At 37.7% G+C, this 27,711-nt stretch overlaps 1 protein-coding gene across 1 annotated transcript in view; it reads right to left on the reverse strand.

The window, feature by feature from the left end:
- LOC136848742 (uncharacterized) overlaps positions 1 to 22,712 on the reverse strand; it is a 557,848-nt gene extending 535,136 nt beyond the window's left edge. The window contains exons 1-2 of the mRNA XM_067121294.1: positions 22,333 to 22,712; positions 411 to 807 (exon numbers count right to left, since the gene is read on the reverse strand). Coding sequence (XP_066977395.1) covers positions 411 to 435 — 25 coding nt within the window. The 5' untranslated portion in view covers positions 436 to 807; positions 22,333 to 22,712. The remainder of the gene's footprint in view (positions 1 to 410; positions 808 to 22,332) is intronic.
- Between the last annotated feature and the right edge of the window lie 4,999 nt (positions 22,713 to 27,711).

A 27,711-nucleotide genomic window follows, 5' to 3' on the forward strand; every position in this document is an offset into this window, starting at 1 on the left:
GGCATGTCTAAATTAGTTAATTAGAGGTTATTAGCCTTTCCTCCAAGAACCTGACAAAAATAAGCAATATACGACATAGCAACGCCCGTTTTCCGGTGTAAATAAAGTCCTGCATTCTATCTCATTTGATATGCGATCACTTTCCAGTTGACTTACAGAGGGAGTACAAAAATGTGAATGAGAAATCACTTTAAATCAGTTCTGCAAACGGGTCACATGCAAAAAAAATTTACTTAACCTAACAAGTGAAAAAATTTTACTGCGCCTATTTCTGAAGCACGAAAAAAAAAATGGAATACTTGCCAAGTAACATATAAGACCGCCAAGGCCCAGACTACTTTTCATATGTTTTAAACTAAAATATGAATAAACAGTAAACAATAACAACCATTAAAAACGAAAAAGCTTACCTGAAACCTGCAGAACTTTTACCATGGTGACGAAGCAGTAATGTCACCCACAGGGGTGGCACAGCAGAAAAGGTCAAAACCCTCACACTGGGATTGTTCGCTATGTCGTACCGGCCACAACGTACCTCATATAAAACACTACGAGCCAATGGTGGCAAGTCAGACCTTTCCAAGAGTGTCCCGAAGGTACACTGTTAGTGGCAATATTTTGGTCACTAGTCCTTTCACTCTCACCGTGCGAAATTCAAAAAAGTTTCCTGTCAGGTTCAATCACAAGCACAAAGTTTAAAAATTAACATAGCTGCGGCTTTCGTCTTATTTCACTTCTTTACTTTTCTTTACCACATAAAATTCGTTTCACAGCAGTCGAAGTTTAACATCCAACGGTATCACGCCCCTGGAAAGGAATGAGGATGAGATACATAACTCTACGGAAATTGCACATCCGGTATTACATTAATACAGTAGCCTTTATTTATCATAATACATAATTTGTATTTGTGACCACATCGGTATTTTATAAATAATATGTATGTATATATATAGTGTGTGTATGTATGTATGTATGTATAGACATATACAGTATATATATATGTATATATGTGTGTGTGTGGACATATATACTGTATATAAATTATATATATATATATATATATATATATATATATATATATATATATATATATATATATATATATATATATATATATATATATAAAATTGCATAGGCATACATAAATATGTACAGTATGTGTGTATTTATATATGCGGGAACAGGGTTGTGCATGATCGCCTGCTAATGTGGTGGTAGTAGTTGGTAATATATGGGAATTATTACCCAAAATGAGAGACAGCATGGGACCTTACAGCACCATGATTAAGAACGAGTGCTCTGCAGCGGATTATGACCTCTTAAGGGAAATATTCCGTTAATATTCAGGACAAATGCTGATTTATTCGCAAATGTTTTACCTTTGATAATAAGTGAAACCTCCACCATTGCCAAAAGGCTTTAAGTAATTTCGTCTCTTCTTCCAAACTACGGGTTTTTCAGAAAATGACATTTAACTTATATTTCAATACAGTAATTAGATAACAAAGAAGCACAGCGACATACGACCACAAATTACCTACTGCAGAGAATGACTGATTGCAGATCATGAAATAGGCACAGAGCGTATCCTAATTCAATTTAAAAATAAGTTTTCACATCAGAAACCCCTCATACAGTGATAACATGCCCATCTGACTAAAGAAAGTAAAACCAAATAGTTTCAGAACGTAAACTTATTTTTTATTTTTACCGAGATGCAACATGACCAGTGCGGGGCATTTAAAAACAAATCGGTGGTTTTGGTTACCCTATGCCAAACACAGCGCACAGTGAACAAGATACTAAAGCCTACTGCTTGTCAGTCAATTCGTCTACATGCCCAGAATATAAAAACCGTCATTTACTTCCCATCTGCTAAATGCAAGCGAAGCAACTGGGAAAAGAGACTTGGGGTTACGTCAAGTGGCCTTAGACAAGGCCAAAATACTCCCAACGAGAACACCCCAAACATCCCTCCACCCGCTCCTATATCATCAAGCAATGTGAGCTCCATGGAGAAGGCGGAGCAGGGGCAGGAGGAGGAAGTATTAGGAAAAAAAAATCAGGGAGTGCTGAAGGAGCGGCAAGTAACAGCTATTTATAACAAAAAGACGGAGGTACATGTATGTCACACAGTGCTTGTGTGTGTGAGAGAGAGAGAGAGAGAGAGAGAGAGAGAGAGAGAGAGAGAGAGAGAGAGAGATATGCCAAATCTTCAGTAAAATTAAAACTCGAAAAAAGCAAGCTGACCCAGCCAAAAACATCATTAGTCCCAAAGATGATTTCCTTCCTAAGGATAAACAAACCAATACGCGAAATAGCATTAAAGTGATTATATATATATATATATATATATATATATATATATATATATATATATATATATATATATATATATATATATAAAATGTGTGTATGTATGTAAATATATACAGATAGATAGCCAGATATTTTTCCTTTTTTTCTAATTGATATTCCGTCAGGGGCTGCACCTTAAGCAAGGACCTGTTTAGTGTTGCAGATAAAGGAAAAACTTCCAGTCGCTCTTGAGGAGAAGTGGAATTCACAGAAGAGAAAAAGAAAGAGGATGGCCTAACAAAACCACCCGTGTCACGAAAGAAGCGCTAATCGCTTGTATGCAAAGAACAGTCCTTGGTCATAAGATGCAGCGAAAGTGACTTGCACGTTCAGTGGACGCGGAGAAAAACAGGCACTAAACTGAAGGTACACTTCCACGGAGCGTAACTCGTAAATGAAGGAGTGGAAACAAAAAAGATATACACAGCCAATGAGACCTGACATTAAATAGGAGAAGGAGAAGCGGGGGAGGAGAGGGTGTGTTAAAGGAGATTTACCGACCAACCTCCCAGCTTCCCATCATGCTTAGCCTCCGCGAGGCTGTTTATCTCATCGGATTCTCTCACGCATTTTTACTTGCAGTCTTTGCTAAGTCTGCGTGTATTTATATACATACATAGCCTATGCGCGTAGTTGAACAAGTAAAGAGGGACATACATTTAAGAGACCACAAGTGACTGATAAATACTTCACATCAAAACAAGCGCAAAAAAACATCTCCTACATACTTAATGGTTGGTTCTCGTATCAATTGACTTTGGATAAAAGGCGTTAAACTTCTTCTGGTCTGATGTAAACACTATGTGCAAATTTCGTCAACGCTTACTACCCTCACTTTCTGTTCTCGCTGTTTAACAAAATACGAAAAGAAAAATCTAGCATCTTCCACAAAGCTAAAGTGATGCAGTTCAAAGATTAGTGGTGATTTATGTTGTGAATATTCTGTGAAGACCGTTACATGACATGGTCAAACATACAGCACCATTTAACGTTTCATGTTGGCTAACTACTACAAAAATCCCAAACAGCCATCCACGCAATGTACCATATGTTTTTATATAATGAAAGTATAGTTCAGCTTAACGGTTTGTAAATAAAACTCATTGTAGAAAAAAGGTAATTTTTCTCATAAGACACTTCCCAAAAAATTGAAATTTTCAGAAAAAAAAAAAACTCGCAAATCCACTCTGAAGACAAACAGCATATGCAGCAGCATTTCTGTAAATAACTTACGCACCCAATGAATCTTACAGAGGAGGAGGAGGAGCAAAGGGGCCAAGGGGGAGGGGTAAGAGTGGCGAGTTGTTTGCCTTGACCTAATTACAAGAATAACCCCCGGCGCGTTTTACCCCATCGGTCGAACTGCAATGACCCCACAAGAGTTTAGCTCATTCCCAATCCAGGAACTAATTCAGAATATAACAGAATGGAATAGAACAGAATATAGAATTTTGGCCCAAGGCCAAGCGCTGGGACCTATGAGGTCATTCAGCATTGAAAGGGAAATTGACATTAAGAAGGTTTGAAACAGGAGGGAAACCTCGCAGCTGCACTATAAAACAATTATTAGAGGGGGTGGAAGGTCAGATGGAAGAAAGATAATATGAATGGAGGTACTGTAAAAGGAAAGGAAATAAGTTGCAGCTAAGGGGCGAAGGGACACTGCTAAGAACCTTAAGTAATACCTACAGTACATCACATGAGATGCATTGACGGCACTACGCCCCTACGGGAGAAACTAATTCAGGTCCCTGCTTTTCCGTGAGTTGGCCCATTTCGACCTCTTGCAATATTCTAATGCAAAAGGGAGGAGACCAGTTGAAGGGCTCTTTTACACTACTCTTTAACTCTGAGGTTTGATCTACATGATCATGATAATGACTGATAAGAAAGTGCCTTTGACTGACGTCTCTGGAAACACAGGGTCGGAGGGTGCCACGGTGTTAGGTATGAGAGATGAAGGGGAAGCGTGTTACTCGGAACTTGTACGCGCACCATGAGCAGTAATGTTCTACGAAGTTGCAGTGGTAATACAAATCCTCTAAAACAGAGATTCCCAAACTCAGTTTCCTAGATAGGCTAACTATGATAGCAACCTCAAAACTTTGGAAACTGCAAAGCACTCAAATAAGAAAGACTTATTTTAAATCCCACAAAAACTTCAGACGACTTGCCGCCAAGTAACTGATATTTATTAGGATTTTAACACTCAGCCACATTACACATTATACTTAAACTATGAATAATATTGTGGCATACACAGGTAATTTGTTTGCTTCTTGAGATAACATACTGAACACATTAATTATGTTTTAATTCTGAAAAATAATCTAGTAAGCTAATCGTTTTATGGAAAAAATACACATTAACCTTTAAAATTTTGCAAAAGATCCATTATATTACATCCCGTAAGGACAAGTAAAGTATATTGCACAAAATCTAGACAATGCATATTGTACATGAATTTTACTGTAGTTCTATACATTATTCTATGTATAACATACTTGCTCTAAGCAGGTTTCATTTTCTGAAAAAAAAAAAAAAAAAACAGCAAAGCAAAACCAGTAATTAACTTTGGAAAACCGATTTAAAAAGTAAAGTTTTGAAAATTAAATTTTAAACATCTTATCTTTTAGTTTTCTGTAAAAGAAAACTACTGTGCCGGCTTTGACTGTCCGTCCGCACTTTATTCTGTCCGCCCTCAGATCTTAAAAACTGCTGGGGATAGAGGGCTGCAAATTGGTATGTTGATCATCCACCCACCAATCATCAAACATACCAAATTGCAGCTCTCTAGCCTTAGTGGTTTTTATTTTATTTAAGGTTAGAATTAGCCATAACGATATAGGATAGGCTACCAAAGGGCTGTGGTTAAAGTTTCATGGGCCGCGGCTCATACAGCATTATACCGAGACCACCGAAAGATAGATCTATTTTCGGTGGCCTTGATTATACGCTGTAGCGGCTGTACAGAAAACTCGATTGTGTCGAAGAAACTCTGGCGCATTTTTTACTTATGTTAACAAGGATCCACTAAAAAAAAACTGTTATTTCTTGTAAACAGTATACGTCTCATACAGTGCAGTACCAATGTTTGCCTTTTAGAATTATTACACTGTTAACTGCGCTAAGCATGTTATGATACAGCCGATATGGAAACATCATAAAAGACCACCTTTTGCTGTATTTTGTAGTAAACACAACTGCAGGTAATAATAAACTGAGTGGGAAGCAAAACGCATGGCCCAGTGTCTCAGAAACCTATCAAGTTTGAAAGAAAAACAAGCAGAATCTGCATTGTCGAGACGCATACCATAAGAATACTGATATTTCTTGAAAAAAATCATTGTTCCCAGATGATCAAGTTTCAATAAAGTTTTATTATACCTTATACGAGTTATGAAACTTATACACATTACCAGATGTAATCTAAAAGAAGAAAAAAGAAAAGGCAGTAGTGACCAAAACAAAACGCAATGAAATACTGGCATCAGTGTCTGATAATGTATTTATAATCGGCGGTTCTGCTCGATACCTGATGAGAAGTCTAGATCGTAAGCATTTAAACCATTCTTTCAGGGGTAACTTGTTTAAAAGAAAAATCTCGTCACAAAGGAATTGTGTGTGCCTCTTTCACAGTGTGATTCTTAAAATTCGAAAACAAGGAAAATTTTCTTACGTGATGTTTCGGGGAAAAAATGTGAAGTTTAGGGGAAAAAATGCTTCCATTCTGCAAATACCCATCCCACCACTCCCCACACAATCCCATACCATCCTTAAACCCCTTTCACTTTCCCTTTCCCTTCTTCCCCTACCCGTCCTATCCAGATCCCCCTCCCCATCCCGATCCTTCTCCCCACCCACATTGATAGCTAATATTTGACAGATTAATTAAGTCGGTCATGAGCCGGCACGAGCACTTACTCCTGCGGCAGCCAGTTAAAATTACTGATAAGGCATCAGAAATATTTATTTGCCGCGGTATAACATTACCCAATCATATCACTCCATTCGATTCGACCAATACCATTATGACACATGGCGACTCCTATCTGTTTACTTGACATTAATGAATGACGTAATGATAAACTAGCCAATCACAGTGCGACACGTGGCGCTTCCTGGTGGGGTACTAGATATTAATTTTGGAAATTGTAGAGCACTCCAATGAGTCAGATTTCAACACTGAACATTTTTTCTACAGATGTATCCATGAGTCCGTACAGCACATTATGAGTACATAGCATGTTTATTTTCCTGAAAATGTAATACAAACGAAACAAATAGCAATTTAAAGTCAGTATATATGGAAAAAGATTTGAAAATGAGTGTATTAATAAAATGACAAAATCTTTTGAACAAGGTATGTAGAGAATTGCAACGGATTCTTTTGTACAGTTACACGTCTCATACTATACCGTACAGTTTACCTATTAAAATATTTAACTGCTTTCGTCACAGGTTACGATAACCTTTATGAACAAAATATTCACGAGCAAGAATAGCTACCAGGTGCAATTTTCAGTCTTAGAGGATATCTGACTAAAAAGTTATGAAAAGGGCCAAAGAAAAAAAAAAGGAAAAACTCAAACGCTTTCCCCAGATTTATTTTTTCTAAAGTTGAGAGACTGCGAAGGAAATTTATGGCCCCATCTTACCTTGGATCTTTCAGGTTTCGTTAAAAAAATTATAACAGTCACTTTTCGGATTTCAATTTTGGACCCTAAGCCCATGCCATATTTTCTTGACAACTATTTCCAAGAGACGGATGGATTAGAAACTTCGAAAAAATCGACTTTGAGGTCCTAATTTTAACTGCAGGTTTAGCTGGAACCCTATTCACTGACCAAAACGGCCTTACTTATACGACAAATGGTTGCGATGATTAAATGAACATAAAACATTTTAAAAATCAACTGTGCTATTCTTAATATTTTCAAGATTATAACAAAACAGCAAAAATGTGATAGTTACCCTTCCATCCTACAAATTAATTCGAAAGCATATTTGAGTCCCTCACCCAACAAGGCGGGGGAGACAAAATTTCTTTCACATATTTATCTTTCTGGAGTATTACATTGCAACTGACGCAATGAGGGCAAGGAGTAACACTACTGAAGCAAGTCATTGTCCGCCCCATAAACTGTCCGATATTCATAACTCTAAATATGGGAAAATGCAGTCCAAAGGATTGCCAACCACCAAATACAACCATCACTCCATCAACCAATGAATGCAACCCTTACCGCAGCAGCCAGCGAAAATAACCCTCCTAGCACCAGCCAGTATATACAACCCTCCCTTCACCAGCTAGCAAATACAACCCCTCCTGCACCAGAAATTAAATACAACCATCCCTGCACCAGCCACTAAATATAACCTTAACAGCACCAACCACAGCATACAAACCACCATACACCATCCACTGAATACAACCCTCCAGGCACCAACTGCTAAATACATTCCATACTCCAGTCTGAATAAAACCTACCCTTCATCAGCTACTGAATACAACCCTATATGCACCGATAACTAAATAAAGCCCTCCCTAAACCAGCCACTCAACACAACCCTCCCTGCACCAACCATCAAATACAAACTCCTACAACACTGAACAACCCTGTACTCCAAGTACCTTTTGCAGAATACAAACTCAAATCCATAAGCTGCTAAATACAACCCTCCCACACCAGCCACTGAATGTAACCTTTCCTTCACCAGCCAATGAATACAACTCCCTGAACTACCATTTTAATCCAACAACACTGCACCAACCAACCATTCAATACAACCCTCTATGCATCAGCCACTGAATACAACCTTTCCTTAACCATTCACTGAATACAACCCTTCCTGCACAAATCATTGAATACAAACGCCCACTCACTGAATAAAACCTTTCATGCACCATCCGCTGGATACAATCATCCCTTCACTAACAACCATATACAATCCTCTCAGCACCAGCCACTGAATGCAACCAACCCCCACCAACCAATATATACAACTTTTCTTGCACCAGCCACAGAACACAACCTTCCCTTCACCACTTACTGAATACAGCCCTCCCAGCACCAGCCCCTTCCTCTTGCATCAACCACTGAATACAACCCTTCCCACACTACCCACTGAATACATCACCCCTGCACTAGCCAATGAATACAACCCTCCCCACACCAGTCACTGAACTGAAAGCCCTTTCATTCACCACTGAAAGCCCTTTCATTCACCACTGAAAGCAGCCCTTCCAGCAACCGCCATTAAATATAATGCCCCCATCTCCTGCAACAAAGGGTAACCATACCTTCACAACCACTGAATACAACTTTCCCTGCACTAGCCCCTGAATGCAACCTTCCTCCTGCATCAGACCTCCCTGCACCAGGCACTGAATGCAACCCAAGCCATAACCTGCATCAGCCCCCGAATACAAAATTTTCTGCACAATCCACTGAATAAAACCCTCCTAGCACCAGTCACCGAACACAAACCCCTCTCAGGAACTAGACACAGAATAAAACCCTACCTGCACTAGTCACTGAATAAACATCTACTGCACCACCCACTGAATACAACCCTCCTAGCACCAGCCACTGAATGTAATCCTCTCCCGAGAACTAGCCACTGGATACAACCATACTTGCACTAGCCACTTAATGAACACCCCTGCAGCACTCACTGAGTATAACCCTCCTAGTACCAGACAATGAATGCAACCTCCCGCCCCTGAGAATTTGCCACTAAATACAACCCTCCCTGCAAGAACCACTAAATAAACATCCCTGCACCTGCCATTGACCACAACCATCAGAGCACCAGCCACTGAATGCAACTCCTCCTGCCCAGAACTAGCCATTGAATGAACACCCCTGCACCAACCACTGAACACAAACCTCTTGGTACCAGCCACTGAATGCAACCCCCCTCCCAGAGCTAGCCACTGAATACACCCCTCCCTCCACTAGCCAATGAAGAAACACCCCTGCACCAGCCACTGATTAAAACTCTCAGAGTACCAGCCACTCAATGCAACACCCTTCCACCCAGAACTAGCCACTGAATACAACCCTCCCAGCACCAGCCATTGAATGTAAACACTGCCCCACATGTCGCCACTGACTACAACCCTCCCAGCACCAGCCATTGAATGAAAACACCTCCCCACCTGCCGGGAACTAGCCACTGACTACAACCCTCTCAGCACCAGCCATTGAATGCAAACACTGCCCCACATGTCGCCACTGACTACAACCCTCCCAGCACCAGCCATTGAATGAAAACACCGCCCCACCTGCCGGGAACTAGCCACTGACTACAACCCTCTCAGCACCGGCCATTGAATACAAACAACACCCCCCAGGAACTAGCCACTGACTACAACCCTCCCAGCACCAGCCATTGAAAGCAAAACCTCCCTGGGGAACTAGCCAGTGACTACAACCCTCCCAGCACCAGCCACTGAATGCAAACATCCTCCCCTCCAGGAACTAGCCACTGACTACAACCCTCCCACCACCAGCCATTGAATGCAAACCCTCCAGCCATCCCCCCACGCAGGGACTACTCACTGACTACAACCCTCCCAGCCCAGCCATTGAATGCAAACCCACTCCCCGCCCCGAACTAGCCACTGACTACAACCCTCCCAGCACCAGCCACTGAATGCAAACACCGCCCCCCCCCCGGGGGAACTGGCCACTGACTACAACCCTCCCAGCACCAGCCACGGAATACAATCATCCCAGATAATTAAAACAAAGCAGCTTCTCAAACCACTTGTGATCTCTCGTTAGTGAGATATCGGCAGTTTACCTTGAATAATTTAAAACCTAATTAAGCTTCCATGCCATTCAATTTAGGATACAGAAAGTTAAATTACTAAAGGGACTAGTCTCCCATTTTAATTAATGCTTGCGTCATTTATGCATTTCAAATGTTGAACAGACAACAATTAATTAGGTTTGTATAACTCAAAATATAAAATGCCTGGAGAGGAAAAGAGATATCATAAAAGGTAGAATGCTACCAGTGTTCACGATAAGAATGAAAATATGTCTCAAGAGCCTCCCTTGCACCTTCCCAATGAATTCGATAAGCCTACGCAACCAACATCAGAGGCGCCTAAGTTCATGAATAAAAAAAACAAAAAACAAAAGTCGACCTTGGCTATATTCCGGAGATACGTTCCCAGTCTTCAGGTACCTTTAATTTCCCGTACTTTTATTTGTCATTGATTTACACACACACACACACACACACACACACACACACACACACACACACACACACACACATATATATATATATATATATATATATATATATATATATATATATATATATATATATATAATATATACATATGTATATGTATGCATGTATACTCTCCCTACTTAAGGAAAGGGTGCTTATATATATATATATATATATATATATATATATATATATATATACATACATATATATATATATATATATATATATATATATATAAGCACATTTCCTTAAGTAGGGAGGGTATACATACATACATATATGTACATATACAAACGTATATATATCATATACACAAACACACACACACATATATATATATATATATATATATATATATATATATATATATATATATATATATATATATTATATATATATTCATATTTACAATTTGTAAATCAATGACAAAAGTTCATGTGTATATATACATATATATACATATATATACTGTATGCATATATTTTATAAAATATAAAATACCATTTCCTTAATTAGGGAGTGCTTTCAGTGAACTTAACAGTAACTGCCATATTCCTTCCTTCAACTACTGAATCAGGGATGAACCCACTGTGCAGAAAGCTTCCACACCATCAGACACTTTATTCACTTGTACACGAACAGACCGCCCTCATCTGACTTGAATAGAATGCTGCAGCTGCTAAATAGTAAATTTCTTCCATTCTAGTCCATATGAAAGTTCACTAACGCACTGACCTGCACATTCTTGGTCTCTCTTCTGAACTACGCCTACATACACTCTTCACAAACACTAACTCTGCCATTAACTCCGCAAGATCATATCCTTTCTCCCACCTTTCCAATAATGGTAACCCTTTCAACACTTAGTAATACTTCATTTGCATTCAACATCTACATTTTCATAAAGACTAACTAACTTATCAATTAGCTTGCCTCCAGAAACACCGCCCCCTCCACAACGTAAAACACTCGTCTTCCCTTCCAAGTCCTCTGCTATTCTGTAATCCATCTCTTTCACCCTCATCAATAACATTTACTCCAACTCTCTCATCCCATCATCATTCATAGCATTTACTCCATCTCTCTCATCCCATCATCATCCAAAGCATTTACTCCATCTCCCTCATCCCACCATCATCCATAGCATTTACTCCCATAAACTCAGCAATCATTTTTCTTCAACCACCTATATACTGCTGGTGACATTCATTGCCTCCAGTTACCATTTCAACCTTATCTTGCTAACGTTCAGTTCCAGTATTTTTTTTTTTTAACTTAAAATAGGACTCTGTCTCTGCACCCTCTCTTTACTGTCATCAGCTAATATTTCGTCATTTTCAACAATCAGCCACTCAACAATTCACTCATGGCCCTTTCTCTAACCCAACAGACTCACTTTGCCTCTTGTTCTTTGTCATTTCTTTTCCCTCCGGCCACGAAAGCTCATGGGATACCAGGCAGTTTGTATGGCGGCGACTGTTAATGACTGACTGACCTGGGTGCAAAATATTTTGTTTGGATGAGCGTAATGTTCCAAAGAATTGATGAGAAGAGTGACATTTTCCCTGTAAATGTAAGAGATAAGATTTGTATTAGTCGGTCGTAACACTGATAAGTATTCATGAGAAGATATACGGAAGGAATGTGATTAAGAAAAGACGACGGAAAGAAGGCTTGCTGGTGGAAAATCACGTATTTATAATGGTACAGTTATGTGACAAGTCTCCGGATAAAAGGGAAAAGAAAGCTAACGGCTTACGTATGGATTAAAAAATAATACGTTACTCGCAGCTGTTAAACTTCTTGGATGAAAGTAAAAACACACGCGGGAGACATAACTTTGTGTGTGTGCGTGTCTGAGATAGCAGGTTTTGGAAAAGTGCATGCAATATTTTCCTGAATGGAGTGATACGGGAGAGAGTATGTCCTGTATAAACACACGCTAAGAGCGAAAAGCACCAAATCTTCCAAGAAGAGAGACTAAGGAGACCGGTGTTTCATTCCCTCACGCTTCATGTGCATGTTTATGGCATGACACTGAATTACACTGATATAAATCTCCAAATTATTTCATACTGCATCAATATATAAATGCTATCTCAGTCCCATGAACAGTACACATTCTAAAACAGTCAACACCCTCATAAATATGCAAGTATGATTATTCAAAAATAATAATTGAATATCAAATAGTTCCCTTTCAAAATGGAAACGAATTCAGCCTTGCCAGATTTACAGTAACACCATTTTCACTGAAAATTAATCTTTTACAACAAACTGTCATTTATCGTATTGTGAAGAGGGGCTGTTGAGCACTAGACGCTCAGACTAATCAAACAGGTTGCCCTAATGGAAAAGATGTGAAAACTCAAGGCGCATTCAAGAAGTAATTAAATACTGCCTTTCTTTTCAAAAACATTTATAACAATGAACTAGCCTTCCATGAAAAACATAAGCTGTAAATGATATATATAAGGGGCGGCCTGATGGGCCAATTGATATCCTCCAAAAAATAAACAAGGATTATGATGATGAGGATGGTGAGGGAGGCTGTTTGTCGATCAGTTAACTCTTAATATGCCGTCCGTGACTACTTAATTATCAACCAAGTTACTTAAATTTGTGTGGCTTACCATTCGAAGACAGCCTACAGCACATCTGTAACAAATCGTTACAATATAAAAATACAACTTTATTTTTTATGTAATTGGCATGGCAACGACTTTGGTCACCAATGCAATATAAAAATGCAAAAGAAAAGTTGTGCAGTCATGTCTCATTTTTGTAAACTATAAGAAATCTAAAGGAAACTAGGCCTATGATTATTCTAATTACATGAACTTCGAATAAAAAAAATATCTAAGCTTACACCTAAGAGTTAAAAATGTACATAAACCACATGTGACCTGAAAACATAAACATGCTCCTCCCATAATAGTTCACTGTACCAACTCCTAAAAACAAAAATATATATTATCAATATTTTTCGAAGATAATCACCTTCAAAAATATCACAATTTATAAAATATATCGAGTCAAAGTGAGGGTCTATCCCCAAATGCAACCTTATCAAATCTAAGAATGACATAACACGACTAAAGTAGTCCTATTAAAATCAGTCGGACTGGAGTCCCATTGACAGACAACGAGAGAACTAAATAACCACACAACACGTCTACTTCTCACCGCTCTCTAGCGTAAACTGAGTGACTGGCTGGCTGCGACCCGCAGACTAGACTCCAAGAAACTACCCTGCCTGCCCTCATACCACCACAGAGGTCCTCTCCTCTACCCTTTTCAAAAGAATGCCTCTCGCCTTCACCAACCAATAATAAACTATTTCTCACGCCATTCTTCACTGTGTGAATAATTGCACTTGTCCTTCGAAAAAGTTCGACCTAGAATTAGGTCAGTTGCTAGATACTTCCAAACGTATTCGTGCCCCTTACGCCTCTTCAACACGCACACATATACGGATTCCGTTTACGTGAATGTACATGTGAGAAGTAAAATGCAGCAACAAAATAAGCTAAAAGTTGAAAATATATAAACATACATGTCAACATACTCGAAATGTTCGGATGTTATGCCAATCAAGTCATTTTGCTCGCAGTGTTACCAAGAGTACTTAAAGAAAAGACCAAGAGTAAATTTGCATCTATTTCCCTCTCTCCCCCTTTTTCTCTCATACATACATACACACATACATACATACACCCACACACACACACACACACACACACACACACACACACACACACACACACACACACACACATATATATATATATATATATATATATATATATATATATATATATATATATATATATAATATATATATATATATATATATACACGTGTGTATGAATTTTTTTTATTTTGCACACATCGACTCGTACACACATTTAATGATCTCTTGAAGCTACAATTATCGATGGCCAGGCACTGACACTAGATCTGAGGTGTTGATTCCTGTGCTGGCAGTACTTTGCAATTTGCACCAGACAACAGCATCTCATCTTAACCACTGCCTAAAAGTCCAGGCGAGCGGCTAATCAAGAAAGATTTGTATCTTTCGTTGGGAAATGACAGGTTCTGAGTTTCTACCGTAAACTTAAGAAAAATATGAAAAGGATCTTTATCTCTACAAGTCTGCACTACAAAAAGAAACCATGTAATTTGCCTATCTCTCTTTGCCAATGTTAAATCTAGCAAGAAAACAGTCTTAAGTGTAACATCCCATTCCAAAGCCTGTCTCAGAGGCTAGTACGCAAAGGGTCAACCCAAACCCTTAACGCAGACATGGAAATGAGCTTATCTCAGTGGAGGTAGAATAGAAACTGCAATCTGCTGAATAGTGGCTCTGACTGGAGAGATACCCACTGAACGACACCAACCAGAGAAGATGGTTCACTTTGCTTGGTAAACACCTGCTGTCGACTTTCTGACTGAATCTGTCAACACTTCTGCAACCTCCAAGAAAATCCTCTTGCTGACTGGAGCTCCTGGAAAATCTCCTGCCGCAAAGGACAAGTGCCTGCACCGACTGGTGATACCACAGCAGGTGTGGTTAGCGATGCAGAGTGGACCACAGGGGTATTTCAACAAGAAGAGATAAAGGGGACAAGTCACCCCTGTCCAGATTGGACATGATACCCTAGATTATCTTTTTAATTACTAATGTCACAATTTTCAAGCCTTTTATCTTCATTTTTCTTCGTGAATATTTGTGATTTTTCACATGAACTACATCTTGTTTCAGTTGCTTATCTTGTATTTAGGGACTGTTTACTATTCCTTTTGACGCAAATAAGAAAAAAACTGGCTTCCTACTATGATCCCCTATAATTATTTGGTAAGGGCATAAGGTAAAAAAGCGGTTTGCCCCCTGCACTAATGGTCAAATAGGCATAAAACACACAATAAATCAATCAAACTAATAAATGCATGAACCGTATATTAGCGAAAAATCAGTTTAGCATACTATTATTTAGCAAAAATTTATTTTATGCTATTACCCAGATCCGCACTGATGATTAAGCATGAATGACAGGTAAAAAAAAAAACAACGACAAATTAGGATATTAACAGCACAATCTTTTTCATATGAATACGTAACACCTAGAAGAAATTTGAGAGAAAGCATTGATGTAGAGAAAGCACAATAAGCGATGAGGAAACGCTCCGGCATGGCATCAGAAACTACATACACACAGTGGTCTTGAATAAAACTTAGTAAAAGGAGAATTGTAGACACAAGCCGAGAATTTGGCTGAGAAGAGCTATCATCATAGAATTTTTGAGAGAATGGAACTACTATTAAAGACAGATCTTTACAGTCTTCGTCACTGATTCTTACTCTATGATTTTCGTTTTGCAAAGATTTTAAGCAGAATTTAAGCAAGCAAAAGTCAGGGCAGAACTGGATTATAGGCAAGCATTCAGTGTATAGAGCATGAACAACTGGAAGGCAAAGTTTGGATGGAGTGTGAGAGTGACAATTAACCTTAGGACGTAAACATATAAACTTAGTAATGTGTGTCGAAAGGCTAAGCATACAATCGCATTTAGTTTTTAATAGACTAAAAGAAAGGAGATCTGGGTGTTTCTGATGACTCTAGCTTATCTTGCCTGGCATTCCAAAGGGTAATGTTATGGGTATTTCATTGTTTTAGTGGGACGATTATCGGTCTCAAAAAATAAGATGGCAAGAAACTGCAGACAACGCGAGTTTTGTTGCAATTATTTTGTCCCCCAAATGTAAAGTGATATGGCTTTTACACAAGTCTGAAACAAATCAGTAGGTCCAATACTAGGACTCAACCACCGTCAGTGGCTCTATTTGTTACATCAGGGCTCGCTTGGCATTGCAGACACTTTCACTCAGTGAGTGAAAGTTTGACAATATTGTTACCTGTGGTTACAATATTGTCAAACTGAACCTTTCATATATAATATATATATATATATATATATATATATATATATATATATATATATATATATATATGCATGTATATGCTTCAAAATCACAGTAGATGCACGTGACTCCAGTGTAATAGCGAATCCCACAAGATGTGTATATAGGTTTATATATTACGCTACGACAACAAGCCAAGAACAACCAGTTAATTAACACACTAGTTTTTTAAGTGATTCAGAAATTATTTTCTGTCATTCACCGTCGTGTCTTTAACAGAATTTCCTTTCCACAATTTTCATAATACTGTCCTTTATGCATAATCTTATGCCTGTTCCTTTATATTTTATGCGCAAATAAAGGTTACATCATTAATAAAAAAAATAGTCATTAAACAATCTCAGTAAAATTCTCCTCACTGTGCGTTTCCATCAGAGTATTTTAAACAGCATATGTTTAAAGGAAGTATTTAGGTTATTAAATAATCTTTCATCTTTGTTTTACGACTAGGGCCGCTCCCGCATGGTAGTAGGCTAACCTGTATGTCACTTCGCACTTTCGATACATGCCTTTCTTCACTAAGCGAACTACTTCGTGCTACGAATGGAATGGAATATGAAAATTAGGCTAAGGGCAAGCGGTGGGACCTGTGATGTCATTCAGCGCTGAAAGGGAAACTGAGGGTACAGAGGTTTAAAAGTTGTACCAGGAGGAAAACGTCGCAGTTGCTCTACAAATCAACTGTTAGGTTGGGAGGGAAGTAAGATGGAAGATAAGAACGGAGATACAGTAAAAGAAATGAAAGGGTCTGCAGCTAGGGGCCAAAAGTATGCTGCAAAGAACCGTAAGCAAAGCCTACAGTGCACCGCGTAAGGTGCACTAATGACACAACCCCTCTGCGGGAACTAGGCCTATAAAGTTGGCCCCTAGTTATGACATTCTTTATGCTTAATATATCAGTTTCAGATTCTTAAACGCTATGGCATTCAACTTTCACGCTTCATTTATTGCCATTCATCGATGTCCATGCACTCCTAAAGTAATTTCATTCACCAGTTCAGGAAGCACTGTTCTACAACTGAGTCTTCTTGCACCAATACAACCAGCAGCTTGCTAGCATGCAAGCCGTCAAGTTGTATGTCAAAACAATATTTTGTCATCTGTGATTGGACATTAATATTTTTCAGTGTTTTCTTTGTCAGTTTTATAATGATTGTGTACGATGTCCTGTTCTTAATGTATCTTCCAAAAAATGTCAGCATTTTAACAGTTATAATGATACTGTGTACTGACTATTGTACACATGCAAATCAGTGATTTCCATAGGATTAATGATGTCATTTTTCTGGGAGGGGGCCCTCTACAGGTTTAATGCTACTAGGTTTTTATCAGAGGCAGCATTTAAAAAAATCGTAATAGTTATATGTTGAAATTTTAATGTCTTAAACACTTACATTAGGTTGGTCTTTCAGTCTTTATTTTCAAATATGAGTAAACTTTTCTTATGTGATCTCCCAGCATTGCGGTCTTGCTACAAACTAATCATAATGCATCTGTGTCCGTGACACGTGACTGCTCTCGCCCCTCAGATTACAAATAGTACACTGAATATGTGTACAAAAAGCTTCACAGAAGTTAATTTAAGTATACTTTAGTTGAACCAGTCCACTGAGCTGATTAACAGCTCTCCTAGAAAGGGCTGGCCCGAAGGATTAGATTTATTTTACGTGGCTAAGAACCAATTGGTTACCTACCAACGGGACCTACAGCTTATTGTGGAATCCGATCCACATTATAACGAGAAGTGAATTTCTATAACCAGTTAATAAATTTCTCTAATTCTTCATTCGCCGGTCGGAGAATCGAACGCGTGTCCAGCAGAGTGCTAGCCGAGAACGATACCAACACGTCCAATGAGGAACTACAATTAATTTTGATATTACTTAGAATGGGAGCTTTCGTCCAATTAACAGCCTCCTGCATGCGAGTGGTTACTGGATTGGATTAAAATATAAAATTTAAGCCAAGGCCAAGCGCTGGGACCTATGAGGTCATTCAGTGCTGAAAATAATGTTGAAACGATTGTTAGAAGAGGGTGGAAAGTAAGACGGAAGAAAGATAATATGAGGGGATGTATAGCCTAGTAAGTAATAGGAATGCAAAGGGGTTACAGCTTGGGTCGAAGGCACGCTGCAAAGAGCCTTAAGCAATGCCTGCGGAGCACCGCTTGAGGTACACTGACAGCACTATCCCCTACGGAGACAATGTTTATTCTTTTACGTAGCACAAGCATTTCTTTTCATCCAAATAAAATCGTACCTGGAACAGTACGTACCTGTTTTTTTATTTGACCACTGATAAACAATATCTGCACTATCAGAACGCTCAGAGCAAGATGCTTCTAGGAGTGGGAAAACTTTCCATGTCAGTTTCTTCCGATATCCAGAGCAGTTAACAAAGCACAGTTAGTTTGAAAAAAAAAAAAAAAATGTAACCCTTTGAGCTGCAGCATGCCATACGTATGCACACCTACCTAACGACTACGTAACTTGTGATACATCTCAATATTAAAAATAATTTCTTTACCAGCTATTATTAAAAATTCATAATCTTTGTTCATTAAAACACAAAACTAGATTACCTAAGGGATTCAGAGCCGAAGAAACACGGTTTTTCGGCAATACCTTTTTATCAAAGCATCAGATAAGGGTGAAAGTTGGCAATGCATATTTTATAACCCTACCTAATTTTTGCAAGTATTATTTAGTACCTAAGTTCAATAGTTCTGGTACTTAGAGTAAAAGTGGGTTTCCTATGCCAGAGCCATCAAAATCGCAGGTAAGGGTTTTGAACACAATAATGACGTTAACCTGTGACGTCATGATGCTCTACCCACAGTGAAGAGAGTTTACATATGGGGAAAACGTCTCTTCACTGTGGCTCTGTCCACTTGCCGATGACATATTCACTAATTATTATTACCCATCCAAGGTTTCAGCGATACCAATTTTGGCAAGCATTCTCAATTTTTTTTTTTTTTTTTTTTTTTTTTTTTTTTGAGGTTTCATCGCAACTTCCACAGCAGTTATTGAGACTAAGTTGTTACCCTGGAATTCTTCAATTTTCTTGATATTCATACTGTTTCTATTCTACAAATAATTCATCCACATAATGAACCAGTCTACAGGTCATTTGTTAGATCTACACCTATTCAGGGAGGGAATGCAAAAAGACAATCCGTTTTGTTTTACCTCAGGTTTCGACACTATAGCCTTCTATATGCAGCAAGTCAGGAGCGGTCACTAGAAGTAGAATTCAAATGAAAAAAAAAATGATACCTCATTTCCCTCAATTGTTAGGGGTGTAAAGGTCAACGCCATTGTTTTATTTCAGTTAATGTAACCCATTGCTATTTTTTTTTATTTATATTATACCCTAAACAGCGCTCGTATAGTACTCGCTGCAAATAAAAGGTAATGGTAGGATTCAAGATTCTGAGGGCAAGCTATTATTTACCTACTTAATATTAATCAAATGTAACACGATTTATATTGATATGCATGGAAGGGAAATATTGGAATCAGTTTGAATGAGGAACATATTGTTATAATCATTGTGTTTTCATAAATATGTTTTAGATATACAAATAAGACGGCTAACACTATATATAATTTATTTACGAAATGTCTTCATCGTCACTCCCGTGGAAGAGGTTATCATCCCCGTCCTCATCGTCGCTAGCGATGTCAATGATGGGGTGGCCAAGTAACTATTACCTACTACAGAAATAATTACCTATTCACGCTATAGTAAATCTTGTCACGGGTCTTCTCGCTTGTATACAAAGTGGCAAGCTGTAGCACAAATACAGTCTTGCTACCACGGTGACAATTCCATATCATGCTGGCCATTATCGAATTTGTTGAAGCCTAGACTGTAAGCCTATCCATTCACCGCATACCTAGTGGATGGGCGGAGCCTCATGACATCATATTACGTTTAAGTAACGAACTGTTTTAGGATCCTTGTCTGCGATTTTCTCGGTTCCGGCATCGGCGACTTCATTTTACTCTATAAATATAAAAAAACTATCCAACTTGGTAATAACAGTTGCAAAAATTAGGTAGGGTTTTATTAAATATACACTTGCCAACTTTCACCTTTATCCGATGCTTTGATAAAAAGTGGTTGCGAATGAGGAAAGCTTTGGTTATGGGATTCCCATTATTCATGAAGCTTGCTGCTCTGGGTTCAAAATACTTTCCACTGGAATGGAATGGGTTATAAAATTTAGGCAAAAGGCCATAAGCTGGGACCTATGAGGTTATTCATCACCTTAAGGGAAATTGAGTGTAAAAAGGTTTGAAAGGTGTAACAGGAGGAAAACCTCGCAGTTGCATTATGACACAACTGTTAGGAGGGAGTTGACAGCAAGATGGAAGAAAGAGAATATGAACGGAGGTACAGTTTAAAGAATGAAAGGGGTTGCAGCTAGGAGCCAAAGGGATGCTGCAAAGAACCTTAGGTAATGCCTACAGTGTACCACTTGAGTGCACTGAAGGTACTACCCCACTACAGAGAAAATACTTTCCATTTTATTTGCTGAGTGTTATCCTCAATATGAATGCATGTTATGGGGTAATTACCATGCAATGTATATGTGCATTTTCTTCCACGAAGTAAATGTAATGTGTGAGTACTTGGCTTTGTGGGATAGTAGTATTTATGGTGAGCCAACCCCTTTAAAAGAAACAATTTTAAGTTAAAAATGGTATAAATTCCGGGAGGCATTTTCCCGAAATGTAACCGAGTACCAGGACCTTTCCCTGAAAAAAGAGGGATGCCATATCTTGAAAACTAACCATAGATTTTTCTTGAAAATAATCTCATTATGTTCCCCATCCCCTAATTACTAACGACATTTTACACTAACCTAGGGGCATGGCAAAAAAAAAAAAAAACCGGGACTGGTGCAATACTAGCATACATCTCAGTAATTTGTTTCCGGGAGTGTTGCTTAACCGAAGATGGCTCATAACTATAATACAGGTAGGAAGAAAATCGTGCTTTTTTTTTCCTTTTTATCCTAATAATGTATTTTTGTCATTTCTAAATATTATTAACTAATAAACTTTGATGGGTCGAAAACTAGAACTGGTCTTAGCATATATATGATTAGGACACTGAGCCTATATGAAACTTTCAAACGAGGGTAGGCTAATTAAACACTAGCCTAACATCGGCGTTCAAACTGTGCTCCTAGGAATTGAAATAATACATTAGTAATCATAAATACAACAAACATGGTAATACCGCTGAACAGTTGTGCTCACGTCGTTCTGTGCACGATCTCTTATTAAGGTGGGTTCAAGCCAAAATGCTGCGCCCGGGGAAACACTACCGGAGGGAAAGTTAGGTTAGGATGTCGGCTATTCGCTTTGACATGCCACTGTTACGCTTTGAAGAAGGCCGCAACCGGCAAAAAATTACGCGCGCAATTCTTCAGCACCTTTACCAGAATATATGTATATAGTTAATATACAATAACAAAATTGATTACACCGGTTGACTTACACAGTTGCTGAATAGGCCTATATAAAAATTGTAAATTGTCGGTGTCATACAGTGTTCATCACAATAATTGGCCTAAAGCTAATGAATTCATCATCTACGTTGAAACAAATGTAAATATATCAACAACAAACAATGCATTCTATAATAAGACGAAAACAAACATCAAGTTCTAAGCTTTAGGTTTTCCTTAGCTTAAAAGGATACGTAGACTACAGTACCTTTCAAATACCCCTCATGGTTTCACGGTCTGATCTTGAAGATAGGCCTATCTAACCTTTAGAATATAAAGACTTCATATCCCTTAATTTCAATGGTAGGTATGAAAAGTCACTTCGTGAACCTCACTCTCCGTCTAAAAGTCCGACGTTTCAATAATGGACAGAAAGGTAGATAACTTGCACCGATGGCGATAACGCGCTGTGTCGAAAACCTGAACTACTCGGTAGAACGCCAAATCCACGTGTTCGACAAAATTTTGGAGGTCTTTATTTTTATTTAATGGTGATTCGGTAGTCTTGAGGCTTCCGGGTGACCCAAATTTAGATACATGTATGGAGTTGACCGCCTTGGTTACCTCATGGGTTGGCTGTGCGTAACTATATGATTCTTGGCTTGATGATGAGAGAAGCCACAGACTTTGATAAAGTCCTGAACAAGGACGAAGGAAAACCTGTCGCATTCAAATGCTGCTGTAAGAATGGAAGATGTTATTTGTTAACGGCGTCTTTATTTCTGGAATCAAAGTGAAATCCTCGAGGTGACCTTGGTTGTTTGTGCAATGACGCACAACAGTTTTGGATATTAGTGGTAAGAGATTAGTTACCATGGTCTGCCATTTGAGATGTAAACATTCCGAGCGTCTTTTTGATGGAGAGGGGCAAAAAAAAAAAAAAAAAAAAACAGTGAAAGTAATAAAAATAAATAGGTAGGTAACTGATAACATACAAATATGAATGAGAGCACACGACTATGCCTAGTCCGAGAGTTTGGCAAAATTGGTTCTACGATTAACATCAGGCATTACGGCAACTAAATGTGGCATCTGATACGGCCCAGTATCTGCTAAAAATGACATTTTTTGGAAAGAGACTACAAAAGGTGGCAAAATTAAAGCACCAAAGTATAGTAAACATTTAGCTTACCTTTGTTGATCTCGATGAAAAATGAAACGAACGTTTTCGCAACACCATTGGTTCTACCTGACCCTTAAACATATGCTAAAGTGCAAATCAGAAATTTAAGATCGTAAGACATTGACACAATTTAGAATATCGTACTTTCATTTATTTCACCATCGTTATTGGGGGTTCTGCATTTTTTGTACATTCCAACACTAGGAGTACGATAACTGGAAACACAATTATTTTTTAGACTAATCCCATATGCCAATAACGAATAGAACTCATTTTGGGCCAAGTTAAACTCTCACAGCCCCACTGACTAGGCACTATGACCGCTCGTTTGACCACAAAAATTTTGCAACAATAGCTCGCATCCATGGGAATGTTGAGGGTCGAGCCCATTTGTCTGTGGAAAATGGGTAGACCCATTGTCAGGCCAACAACAGCGCTTTATACGGGCCATAAACTTTTCTCTAACTTACAACACAACTTCACATACAGTTTCCTTCGTAAAATTTTCCATTTAGTTCTTTGATAGACAGGACACAATAGGTTTAAAAAGTATTTCATACACACACTATATATATATATATATATATATATATATATATATATATATACATATATATAATATTGTCCACTTAGTTTTTTGATAGGATGTATATATATATATATATATATATATATATATATATATATATATATATAATCCTATCAAAAAGCAAAGTGGACAATTGCATATATATACATATATATATATATATATATATATATATATATATATATATATATATATATGTGTGTGTGTGTGTGTGTAGGCCTATATATATAAGTAAAACTGAAGTGTTCTAAATGATTGGACCCCTAATTTTTTTACCTTTTCCAGCTGTATACTGAGGGTAAAAATTATGCCAGATGGAATTATATATATATATATATATATATATATATATATATATATATATATATATATATATATATATATATATATATATATATATATATATATATATATATATATATATATATATATATTATTACAACTGGCATAATTTTCACCCTCAGTATACAGCTGGGAAAAGGTAAAAAAATTTGCAGTCGAATCATTTAGAGCAGTTTAGTTTTACTTAAAATTACTGTAGTTTGTTCAGCCAGACATTTCAAAAGTGACCCGATTTCATTTCCAGCTGATGATGTATGTAAAAGCAAAACAGGGGATACTTCTACAAATTCCCTGGGAAGAAATACGGACAAATGGATTATTGGGAATGATAAAAAGTAGGGAATGGTATTGGAATGCAATATAAAATTTAGGCTACAGGCCAAGCAGTGGGACCTACGAAGTCATTCAGCATTGAAAGGGAAATTGAGAGTACACAGGTTTTAAATGTTTAACAGGTGGAAAACTTAGTAGTTGCACTACGAAACAATATTGTTAGGAGAGGGTGGAAAGTAAGACGGACAAAAAAGAATATGAATGGAGGTACAGTAAAAGGAATGACAGAGGTTGCAGCTTGGGGCAGAAGGGTCGTTGCAAAGAACCGTAAGTAATATCTATAATGCTGGGCTGGAAGGGAAAATCTCTACCTCCTGCTCAGTCCCTTGTCTAAGCAGGTAGGTGGTAAATCTTGGCGACTGTTTGAAGGTCATGGAGTAGTTTCAATTGATAGTTTTTTTTTTTTTTCTAAAATAACGAAGACTCAAGAATAGGGAGGTGCAGGGGGTTTATCTCATAGTCCAATACTTCCATCCCTGCTAATTACAGTTCTCTAGTGAGACGGAGGCAGTACTTCTCCTGGTAGTGGTGCTTGATGGCATTTTCCTGTAGGTGACTGGTCAGTCTCCTCCACAGAAGAGTCACAGTTATCTTGCCGAGGACCACACACTTTCCTCACTTTGGCAGTTGTTTATGTATTGCATTTATTTCTCTGTAAGCTCAGCTTATGGAGGAGATTCATTGTCTTTTTATTATTATTAGTATACAACAGTATTTATAACCTGGGGTGTCATTTCAGATTTTTGTTGGGGGGCAAAGCGAGCCTAATCAGCTGGGAGTTTTTTTTATTTTAAGCTATTTTATGTGCTTTTTGAAGCACATAAAATAGATATAACTTAATGTGATGACACATTTGAATTTCAGTAGGAAAAATGGAAAACCAGCTGCTGTTACTTCTTGGGGCTTGGGGGTGAGGGAGCATGTTGAGGCTGGGGGGGCAACTTGAGTATTGGGGGGCAGTTGGCCCCCCTAAATAACGCCCCTGTTTATAACTGTCTTACTGCCAGATATGTGAATGTTGACAGTTGATGTCATTTTCAATGGTTCCTCCTCTTTGTAGACACTATCACTATGTATTTTCATAATAAAGGGGTTACCTGTCCTTTATCATGTTTGTTTGTTAGAATCACCTGTATTTTTACTACACTGAAAATAATTGTAATAACACTGCTTTACACAATAAGAATAATGTTGATCAGTCTGCTCCCAAGGTGTATTTGACAGTCTTCTAATTAACGTATTGCTGTATTCAATTTTTATATATGCAACATGGCCTTTCCAGTTTAAATGGGTAATACATGTCAGACCTAGACAAATATCCATGAAACTTCTCTTAATTGCCACAGTAAGTATAAATCTATTGCTGAAGAGGCAAACTTACACATGCCAACCCCAAATATGCACAAATTCAGTTCACCAATATATTGTGATTATATTTTAATCTGCAATTCTAATGCAGATACTGTACTTGGAAATATAGTAAACAGAAAATGCTATACAATAATGGCCACCTACCTTTATTTGTAAAATCTTAACAAATCACACTTTTCAGGTGCAAACAGATTTTTATATACATAAATAAAGCTAAAAATGGCTTCCCATAAGGAAATGTTTTGAGTGGCATATTATTCTTGTAATAACAAACAATATCACAAATCAGGTACCACATGGAATTTAAATTTAGCTTATATGACTTCATATTCTACACTGCTTCAAACTTACAACATGCCCACTGTATTCTTAACATTACCATCAGTAGGCTTTCATTTTCTACATAAAAAATATATGAAATTAAACTAATATTGAGAAACAATCTGGCACTTATCAAACTAAAGTCCTTAGGTTTAATCTGAAAATACACATTTGAACTGGAAAGCCACACACATGAAAGCCAAATGCATAAATGCATTGAAACTGGTACAAAAACAATCAGACAGCTTGGGGGCTGTCATATAACACTGATAGTTATTTTAGACTATAGATGCCAATTCCTAATGAAGGGTTCAGAATCTGCACAAGTATTGAAGTCTAAATAAGATGAAAGTTGTGAGTCTCTGGTCTCTCTAATCATTGTAACTTAATAACCATGCAAAGTGCAATAAAGATATGACTTAGCAAGCAAAGAGCTTTTCAGTGAGAGATTTTTACAGACAATAATCAATCAATAGAATTTCCCCCCTTTTTGATTGTTATGTATTTGTCTGTACACACCTGTGCTATCTATCCCAAAAACATGTGTGCCCCTGCACATCATAAGCAACATACACTGGAACATATATAATGTAAAGGCTCCCATTATGGAATTTATACAAACAGGTCCAAATCCTCCTCTGGAGTGGAAATGCCTGTGATATCATCAATTGAAACTAAACACAGGAGAATTGTCTACAATATGGTTAGCAGTTAAAAGTTACTAAAATCATGCCATCGCAGATATTTGCAATTTTTAGTGACTGAAAGAGCTTTAGAAGCTCTTCAAAATTATTGTCATTTGTTCAACATATAAAGTTTTCACTCCACAAATTATATAAAGCCATTGTTCTAAGCAGCACACTGTTCTCATTAGCGGTAACTATCATTACATGTCCGTTATCTTCTAAGTATATTGAAAAAATACCTGAGCTTGGTTGATAGGTTTCCATGATACATGTTTTATCAAAAATTTTCATTGTTCATCAGATCAAATACTAACTTCCACAATATTCACAACACAAAATAAATTTTCACTATGCTGAATCCCCGTTCATGTAGGCATTATAGTAAATTGAGAAGCAGATGAAGCAGCTATGCTATGTCTACAAATAGTATGATTAAATCTTATTTAAAAATTCTCAGAAACTACTGTGATAACCTACATTAGATTTATGGCAGTTATGGTTACACAAAAAAATGGTGTTGTTAACATGTGAGAATTGGAAAACCCTTGTTTTCAGTTCAGTGGTCTGCACAAACTAATTTGTAACTAAGTGTAAGGGATGACAAGCAGCTGACAATCAAAGATGCTGAAAAAAAAACCCAGAAATGCCTACAGTATGAGGTATACAAGGCATCACATAAAAAAAGGGTTTGGAGCATGGAAGGTAAATTATCCAATCACCCATTACTATTAGCTTACTGTAAAACCATTTGTCCACGAATTTACAACAGAAGCTTCAATCTTATGTTAAGTGCTTTGTATACGAAACTTTTCCATTTTTTTC

This window comes from Macrobrachium rosenbergii, chromosome 19, assembly GCF_040412425.1.
Source record: "Macrobrachium rosenbergii isolate ZJJX-2024 chromosome 19, ASM4041242v1, whole genome shotgun sequence".
Classification (NCBI taxonomy): Eukaryota; Metazoa; Arthropoda; class Malacostraca; order Decapoda; family Palaemonidae; genus Macrobrachium; species Macrobrachium rosenbergii.